This window comes from Phacochoerus africanus, chromosome 8 (genome assembly GCF_016906955.1).
Source record: "Phacochoerus africanus isolate WHEZ1 chromosome 8, ROS_Pafr_v1, whole genome shotgun sequence".
Lineage (NCBI taxonomy): Eukaryota > Metazoa > Chordata > Mammalia > Artiodactyla > Suidae > Phacochoerus > Phacochoerus africanus.
This window is the reverse complement of record NC_062551.1, coordinates 60,635,439-60,644,955: the sequence shown is the minus strand read 5'-3', so window position 1 is coordinate 60,644,955 and position 9,517 is coordinate 60,635,439. Positions and strand designations below refer to the sequence as shown.

Genomic DNA, 9,517 nt, shown 5'->3' with positions numbered 1-9,517 from the left:
TGGGGCTCCGCCCCTTCCTTGAGGAAGAAGAGCCCCGCCTCCATATTACTGGCCATGCCCACTATCGCGCCCGGCGTCGTAGGCGGAGCTCGGGGTAGACCAGCCCAAGACCCGCCCCCAACCTCCTTGCCCTCCCCCGGACTCCGTGAAGGCCCAGTCCAGTCAGACGCACGGCCTTCTGGGAGTTGTAGTTTCAGGGAACGCCCATACAGCGGAACTGAGTCTCTGTGCAGGCGCAGCGCGGCGCCTTCTGGGAGTTGTAGTCCTTGGGCGCCCAGAGCCGGCCGCAATTCTCTGGGCCGGTTTGGCGCCTGGGCTCTTCTGTAACGGCTGCCACCTTGACCTGAGTGGCGGGCGCATCCGCACCACCACGGAATGAGAGGTCACCGGGGGTCCGCGTGGGCCGGGTAGGGCCAGAGACTGTGGCGACCTGAGCCCACCAGGCCCGGCGGGAGCCGCCCGCGGCCTTCGGAGCTGGTCCCCGAGGCGAGCGCGCCGGTGTGTGGTGTGCGCATGCGTGAGTGCGTGTGGGCCTGGGTGCTCTCGTGTCTGTGTGTCGAGGTGCGTCCTCGATTCCCCCTGTGCCTGTGCCTACGAGGCCCGCCCCTCGAGCCTCTCCACTGCTTTGTGCCGGTGCGGGCGTGTAACTGTGTCGCTGTGTGTGTAGGTCCGCCCGTCACCGTGAGCTATCACTCCAGAACTTTGAGCCCGTGCACCTGTGCCTGTGACTTCGTGTGAGTCCTTACCCAGGTGTCACCGTATGTTTGCACGTGCCTGACCCAGGTGTCCTGTGCCTATGAATTTGAGTGTGTGTTAGGTATTTGGGGTCCTCTATGTGTGATTTTGGGCACGTGTGCAACTTGTTCTTGGTGTGCAGCAATGTAGATGGATTGGCTGGTGTGCCGGATGGTATGAGTGTGCCTGAGTGTGACGGCATGTGGAAGGCCGTGCACGGGATGTTTATGAGAGACACTGAGAGCATGGGGTTGCTCTGTGTGTGTGTGTCTGGAGCCCCCGCACACTTGTGGCTCTGGGCATGTGTGAAGCTCTGCCCGCTGCGTGACTGTGTGTGTGGCCGGGTTTGCCACTGTGGGTGATGTCCCAGGCAGAGCCTGCCTGTCGAGCAGAGCGGCTTGTGTGACTTTGTTGTGTGTGTGCCTGGGGCAGGTGCACTTGGAGTTGTGTGGGTGTGCCAGACTGCCTGCCTCCTTGTGTGGGGAGGACTGCCACAGCATATGGGTGAATGTATAAGGCCATGAGAGTGCCAAGGAGGGGGGTGATGTAACTCCCACCCCCATGGTGTCATTGTGTGCAACTCCATTTGTGTGTCTGCCACTGAGCATGTCTGTGTCTCCCCTTCGGTGGCCTGTTTGTGTACCTGACATGCCCAGGTTTACCCCGCCCTGAATCCACTTACCCCCACCCTGAGTCCGTATTCCACCCACCCACCTGCCTCTACCCCAGCATCTTCATGGGTCCCTGTTTCTTTCTCCCACAGATGCTGACTGGACCCACTGAGGCATGGTCGCCAGGACAGGGGCCACAGCCGGAGTCACATGGACAGGGCCTGATCCTCTCAAACCCGCGAGGTGGGTACCACTGCCTGAGCAGTCCGGCCCCACTCAAGCCTGAGGGCTGCCTGTGGAGGTGGCACTAGAACTGGGACTGGCCCGGTCTGGCTCCCACTAGCAGAGTTCTCACCTCCGCACAAAGACCCTGCATGATCTGGCCCTCGCTTACCTAATCTCCCTTCTCTCCCCCCAGGTCACTCTTCTCCAGCCCCCCGACCCTTTGCTTTTCCTCTCTCACCCTGTGATGGTCCTGCCTGAGGACCTTTGCACCCGCTGTGCGCATGGCCGGGAATGCTCTCTCCGTCATTTCCTTTAAGTCTCCACTGAGAAGCCGTCTTCACAGTGAGGCCTGCACTGGTGGATGCATGTGCCAGGCAGATAGAACAGTCAGTGCAAAGGCCCTGTGGCAGGAGCATGCCTGGAGTGTTTGTGGAACAGGGAGGAGGCCTTGGCTGTGGCAGGGCAAGCCCAGAGCAGAGGTGGGTGTTGTAGAGGCTGAGGTCGGGGAGATGCCATGCAGGCCGTGGGAGGAGTGTGGTTTTGTGGAGCCCTTTGTGATTGTAAGCGGGCGAGAGAGGAAGAGAACAAGCTCTGGAGCCAGGCCACGGGCCCGGTGTTGCCACTTCTGGGAGCCTCGCTGAGGAATGAAAGAGGCTAAAGGGTGCTGAGCATGGAGCTCTGTGTTCAACAGGTGCTGGTTATTTTGGCCAATATAATAATGTACCCAGGCTGGCTTCAGAGTGGCCAGGACCAATGCCTCTTAGGTGTTCCTGTGCCCGAAAACCAGCCGGGGCTCTTGTGAATAGGCAGGTTTGAGGGGAGTTCCCATCGTGGCTCAGTGGTTAATGAACCTGACTAGGAACCATAAGGTTGCAGGTTCGAACCCTGGCCTCACGCAGTGGGTTAAGGATCCGGCGTTGCCATGGCTGTGGTGTAGGATGCAGACGCAGCTTGGATCCTGCGTTGCTGTGGCTCTGGTGTAGGCTGGTGGCTACAGCTGCGATTGGACTCCTAGCCTGGGAACCTCCATATGCCGAGGGAGCGGCCCCAGAAAAGGCAAAAAGACAAAAAAGGCAGGCAGGTTCAAGTCACTAGGCCTGGGGAGGGGTCTGCACTTTGCATTTGTCAAGGTGGCGTTAATGCTGCTGGGCTTTGGACCAGGATGGAGCACTGCTGATTTCAGCCTAACAGTCAGGACCGCTCTGTTGATGGCTGCCCCACTCTGTGTGCTTGTTAAAACGAACCTCTCCTCGTTGTCCGGACTTGTGGCCCACCCACCCGTGGAACCTTTGGCTGGTTTCCCATACCTGCTCTGCGTACTCTGTGCCATGCATACCTGCTCACTCCCGTCTCCAGCTCGTCTTTGCTGGGGGTGGGGTGGGGAGCTCACTGGGGAAGAGGAGCGCTCAGGGCCTTTGGAGGGAGGCTCAGGCACAGCCTGCGAAGGTGACTTTGCTGGCAGGTGGTTGCACAGGCGGGTGGAGGTGTGGATGGGGGGGCTATAGGTAGTGGAATGCATTATGCCCCCCCGGGGCAGACTTAGGGCCTTCTAGATACACATTAATGGGGTCTTTCAGGTAAGGGTGTCTTGGGGGATGATAGTGGAGGATGGTCCCCAGGATGGCCCCCACTTCAGCCCATCCTTCCCGGGGACTGAGCCCAGAGCAGAGAGCCTGCTGTATGCACCACAGCCGTCTAGCGGCTCTGGGAACATCTGTGTGCTGAGGCTCATCTGAAAATAGATCCCCCTTCTCCACTGAGAATATACAAAACACAGACTGGGTAACCCTGTAGTGCCTGGGGTCACCCAGTGAGGAGCCTGGTCCCAGGGGCTGGCATGAACCCTGTTCTATGGCCCTGTGAGCCTCGGAGGCCCTGGGCAGCCGGCTTCCTCACCCTGAGCGTCTGAGTTGGAGTGTCCTCCCAGAAGTCATGCCCTTCTGGGTCTTAGGCAGCCTAGGCTGCTAATAACAAAAACCTACAGACTAGGGGGTTGGGCCTCCCATAGCTGATGCTTATCTCATAGTCCTGGAGGCTGGACGTCCGAGATCAGGGCTCCAGCTGGGTGAGCATTCTGGTGAGAGTCCTCTTCCTGCGCTACAAACAGCCACCTTCTAGTGGCATCTTCACAGGATGGAGAAAGCAGAGGGAGGAAGCAGGCTCTCTTGTAAGGGTACAGATCCCGTCTGGAGGGCTCCACCCTCATGTCCAAAGCACTTCCCCAAGGCCCCACCTCCTAGTACCCTCATGCTAGGGGTTAAGGCTTCATTCAGCAGATGGATTTGAGGGGAACCCAAACATTCCGGCCCTAGCAACCTGGAACCTTGGAAGGTGACAGTGCTGGAATCAGGTCATCTTACGTTGCAAATGTCATCAGGTAAGTGAGTTGTACTGGCGTGAGTAGGGCAGGCCCTAGATCCAACAACCGGTGTCTCTACAAGAGGAGAGGATACACACAGACACACAGGGGAGAAGGCCACGTGAGGACAGAGACGGGGTTGGAGTGATGCAGCCCCAAGCCAGGGGCACCAAGGATGGCCAGGGACACCAAGGATGGCCAGGGACCAGTTTTATAGTAAGGTCACCTTCACAGGAACCAGAGGTTAGGACTGCAACACATCTTTTTGGGGAAAGCGGTAGAACCTGTAACAGTAGGATTTGGAGAGAGTTTTGGTTGTCGCACTTGGGAATGGGAGTGCTGCTGGCATCCAGTGAGTAGAGGCCAGGGATGCTGGTCACCATCCCGCAGGACGGCCTCCACCGCAAAGAGTGATCTCCCCCTGACTGTCAGACACCGCGCTGAGCCTCTCTCAGCCTAGGACAGGTGACAAGCCTTTTTTTTTCTTTCTTTCAGATATGATAAGGAAGATGTGAAATTGAAGCAGCAGCTCAGGGAAGCCAGGATGGAAGGACTCTTGACTGACACCGTCCCCCGGGGTTCCGTGTTGGGAGAGACCCAGAAACAGGATATTAAGTTCAAACACAGACAGGAGACCCCCAGGGAAGACCCCACCAGGGGTGTCCTCGTCACGCATGAGGAACCCGGTGGAACCCCCGGAACCAGATGGAGTCCGGCTACCCAGGCTGACAGCCGTCCCCAGAGGCGCGGTGCACCAACAAAGAGCCCAAATCTGAGGAGCACCCCAGAGGAGTCAGGCGGGGGCCCCAGGAAGCCGTGGAAGTGTGGGGACTGCGGCAAGGCCTTTAGCTACTGCTCGGCCTTCACCCTGCACCAGAGAACGCACACAGGGGAGAAGCCCTTCTCCTGCCCCGACTGCGGCAGGGCCTTCAGCCAGAGCGTGCACCTGACGCTGCACCGGCGGACGCACACGGGCGAGCGGCCCTACCCCTGCTCCGAGTGCGGCAAGGCCTTCAGCCAGGGCTCCTACCTGGCGGCGCACTGGCGCACGCACACGGGCGAGCGGCCGCACAGATGCCCAGACTGTGGCAAGGCCTTCACGCGCCCCACACACCTGGCGCAGCACCGGCGCGTGCACACGGGCGAGCGGCCCTTTGTCTGCAGCCAGTGCGCCAAGGCCTTTCGCAGCCGCTCGTCCCTGCTGGAGCACCGGCGCATCCACACGGGCGAGAAGCCGTTCGCGTGCGTGCAGTGCAGCAAGGCCTTCCGCTTCTCGTCCGCACTCATCCGCCACCAGCGCACACACACGGCCGAGCGGCCCTACGCGTGCGGCCAGTGTGCCAAGGCCTTCACGCAAATGGCACACCTGGCGCAGCACCAGCGCGTGCACACGGGCGAGAAGCCCTACACGTGCCCCGAATGCGGCGCACCCTTCAGCCAGAGCGCCTCACTGGCCGAGCACCGGCGCATCCACACGGGCGAGAAGCCCTACACGTGCACGCAGTGCGGCAAGGCCTTCACGCAGGTGTCGCACCTGAGCCAGCATAGGCGCGTGCACACCGGGGAGCAGCCCTACGCTTGCCGGGACTGCGGCTGCGCCTTCAGCAACCACTCACACCTGGCGCAGCACCACCTGGCGCACACGGGCGCCCGCCCCTACGAGTGCGTGGAGTGCAGTGCTCACTTCAGCCACGCGTCCTCCCTCACCGAGCACCGCAGGGTCCACACCGGCCAGAAGCCCTTCCGGTGCGGGGACTGCGGCAAGGCCTTCGGCCAGGGCTCCTCACTGACGCTGCACCGGCGGACACACACAGGCGAGCGGCCCTACGCGTGCGCTGAGTGTGGCAAGGCCTTCAGCAACCGCTCCTACCTGATCCAGCACCACATCGTGCACACTGGGGAGAAGCCCTACGAGTGCAGCGGCTGCGGCAAGGCCTTCGGCTTCTCCTCTGCGCTCATCCGACACCAGAGGATGCATGCTGACAAGAAGGCTAAGGACACCTTTGCCCAGTTGCAGCAGCACCTGCCTCCACACCCGAGCTCCCCCGAGGAGGAGCCCGTTGACAGTGGCAACGCTGCAGACACTGGGGGACCAGCCTAAGAATGAGGGCTGACACCTACCAGGGGCTCCTATAGGCGGGCGCTCTGCTGAGCCTCTCTCCTCATGTTCACCCTCTGGCACTAGAGAGCACCTGTCCCACCATCCCCATGTGCCCCCCAAGGACACCGAAGCTCAGAGATGCTCCACGGAATGCCCGAGGTCACACAGGCACAAGACTGGACCCCTCGTCCTCCAGGCTCCCCGCCACTGCCTCCCTGGTCCAAAATTGTAATTGTGACCCATGAAAGTAGACCCAGAGACTTGTCTGTGGGTCCCCGGCTGGCCTTTTGATTGTTGATGTTATGATTACGTAGACATTTGTTTGACACATTTAATTTAATAAAAAGTTCAGCCCTTTGGTGAAATGGGCATGATAACAGGGATCAGGATCTTAAAAAGAAATATAGAGCCCCAGTCTTTTTTTCAGTATGAGGAAACAGCTCCTCTTTCCAGCTTCCCCCACAACTCAAAGTCCTGGCTTGAATGGTTGTGTCCATTAGCTATTGCCCCGGAACAAATCACCCTGAATGTGCATTTAATGTTTTCACCTGCCAGGTGGTCCTGGAGCTCAGACTAGGCTCGTTTGGTTTTGGGTGGGGCGGCGCCACCGTAGCAGCCTTTCTCAGAGCCGATGCTACAAGCTCAGGGAGCACAGTAGTGCCAGCAGTTGGCCACTGTGGAGGCAGGCTGAAATCAGAGCTGATCCCCAGGGGATGTTCGAACCTCAGATTTACGTCACTGCTGCCGCTTTTGTAATCTCAGCCCCTTCGGGACATCCAGTTGGACTATGGGTGCTCCCCCAGCCAGGATGGATCTGCCCTTTGCAGCTGTGGGCCCTGTGGACGCACGTGTGCGCGCGTGTGTGTGTGCACACACACACACACACGCTGGGTTGGGGTCTGGGCTGCTTCCACGACAGGACCAGGTGAGCGACTGCTGCAGTCCTGTACCTGACTTCAGTGGATCTGCGCCGTGGATCTGCACTGGTGGCTTGGTAAACACAGCACCAGAGGGACACCAGGGCCGGGACACCTGCTTTCCCACAATGGAGGTGAAGCTACAAGTAGTGCCAACAACACTCTGTGAGTGTACAGAACAGGCGATGCCACACAGCTCAACTCCCTGGTGGACAGCTCCATTGCAGGAGTACTCACGGGCTTCTCCCACAGCAAGAGCACTCTAATTCTGCCTACCTCACATCACAGCTTCGAAGCGGGTCTGGGGGCCTCTACCCTGCCAACTAGAGAACAGACTCTGCTTCAGAGAGAGCTGTGACAACCTCAGAGCAAAGAAGAGGCCCCATTTAATATCCAGTACAGGCTCTGGTCACCACAACACTAGTCAAGAGGATAAGAGCCAGCACACACTGAAGACGGACAAGGCAGGCATTCATGCTAAGAACAACCCTCAGCACCAAAAGTCTTAAAACCAAACAGGCCACACAAGAATGCTCCCACATACAAATAGCCCTCCAAGAGAGGAGTAAATAACCATTTCTCCTAAACTCATAGAGTAAGAGAAATATAAGTGAAATGAAACAACCATTCCCAATTAAAAGATTAAGAGAATTCCCCCGAAAGAAGAATGAGACAGACCTCTTCAGTCTAGTAGACACTGAATTCAAAAAGGAGATAACGAGGTGCAGCAGGTTAAGGATCCAGCATTGTCTCTGCAGTGGTTCGGTTCACTGCTGAGGCATGGGTCTGACCCCTGGCCTAGCACGGTGGGTTAAGAATCCAGCGTTACCACAGCCATAGGTTGCAGCTGTGCCTCAGACTTGATCCCTGGCCTGGGAACATCCATATGCTACAGGTGTGGCCGAAAAAGAAAAGGGGGGGGTAGATAATGAAAATATCAAAGGAATTAAGGGCTATCAATAGAAATGCAGATTACTATAAAAAGGAACCAAGAAAAACTAGAAAATTCATTTGCTGAGACAAAAGCTGAGCAAAACGCAATAAATAGATTAAATAATACACAACAAAAAAGTGATCTGAAAGATAAAATAATGGGAATTACCCAATCAGAACAGCAGCCAGATGAAAAAAGAAAAAGGAAAGCAACATACAGTCCTATGAGATAATATAAAACATTCCAATTTACGCATAATAGGGATCCCAGGAGGAGAAAAAAGAAAAGCGTATCGAGGGAGTTCCCATCGGGGCACAGTGGTTAATGAATCCGACTAGGAACCATGAGGTTGCAGGTTCGGTCCCTGCCCTTCCTCAGTGGGTTAAGGATCCGGCGTTGCCGTGAGCTGTGGTATAGGTTGCAGACACGGCTCGGATCACACATTTCTGTGGCTCTGGCGTAGGCCGGTGGCTACAGCTCTGATTGGACCCCTAGCCTGGGAACCTCCATGTGCCGCGGGAGCGGCCCAAAGAAATAGAAAAAAGACAAAAAAAAAGAAAAAGAAAAGCGTATGGAAAATGTATTTGAAGAAATTATGGCTGAACTTCCTAAGCCTAAAGAAGGAAACAGCTAAAGTCAGGTAAAGGAAGCAGAGAGGGTCTCAAGCAAAATGAACTGAGACGCACACCAAGGCATATTACAATTAAAATGGTGGACATAAAAGAGAAGACTCTAAAGCAAGAGAAAAGCAAAGAGCCCCCACAAGGCTATCAGCTGAGTTCTCTGCAGAAACACCACAGGCCAGGAGGGAGTGGCAAGATAGATTTAATGTCTGAAAGGAAAAAATCTGCAACCTAGGATACTCTATCCAGCAAAATCATCGTTTAGAATAGAAGGAGAGGTAATTTCTTAGACAAGCAAAAACAAAAAGAATACAGTAATACTAAACCTATCTTAAAGGAGGTATTGAAAAGTCTTTTCCAACTTAGAAAAGCAGCAAGAATCTATAGGAAAGAGAAAATCACGATTGGAAGGTAGATCACCTAAATGAGGCAGTACACAGACTTTTAAAAATTTTTAATTCTGTGAAAGTGAGAATCACAATGATCAGCCCGAGGATAACCATGAAGACGTGAAAGAGGACATCAAAATCATAAAATGTGGGCGAGGATAGCAAGAAAATGTAGATTCTTGTTTGTTTTAGAAAGTTTTCGAGCCCATATAGCCATGTAAAGTAAGTAAATACAAGAAGGGGTTAGCATACTTGAGAAACAGGGTAACCACAAGTTAAAGACATACAACAGATTCGCAAGAACCAAAAAGAAGGTAATACAAGCATAAAATAAAAGGAAATCATAAAACCACAAAAGGAAAAACAAAAAGGGAAAGAACACACACAGAATCAACTAGAAAAGGAGGTTTAAAATGTCCATTAAGGAGTTCCCGTCGTGGCGCAGTGGTTAACGAATCCGACTAGGAACCATGAGGTTGCAGGTTCGGTCCCTGCCCTTGCTCAGTGGGTTAACAATCTGGCGTTGCCGTGAGCTGTGGTGTAGGTTGCAGACACGGCTTGGATCCCGCGTTGCTGTGGCTGTGGCGTAGGCCGGTGGCTACAGCTCCGATTAGACCCCTAGC

At 55.7% G+C, this 9,517-nt stretch overlaps 1 protein-coding gene across 5 annotated transcripts; it reads left to right on the top strand.

The window, feature by feature from the left end:
• The first annotated feature begins 260 nt into the window (after window positions 1-260).
• ZNF835 (zinc finger protein 835) lies at window positions 261-6,396 on the top strand. Of its 5 annotated transcripts, none has more exons than XM_047790627.1 (3): window positions 261-498; window positions 1,499-1,589; window positions 4,426-6,396. In XM_047790627.1, exons 2-3 carry the CDS (start codon window positions 1,522-1,524, stop codon window positions 6,029-6,031), a joined length of 1,674 nt encoding a protein of 557 aa, XP_047646583.1. In that variant the 5' UTR covers window positions 261-498; window positions 1,499-1,521; the 3' UTR covers window positions 6,032-6,396. The 5 variants fall into 5 exon arrangements, with proteins under 5 accessions (XP_047646583.1, XP_047646585.1, XP_047646584.1 ...); XM_047790629.1 differs by having other exon boundaries at window positions 261-517; XM_047790628.1 differs by having other exon boundaries at window positions 271-407.
• The last annotated feature ends 3,121 nt before the right edge of the window (window positions 6,397-9,517 follow it).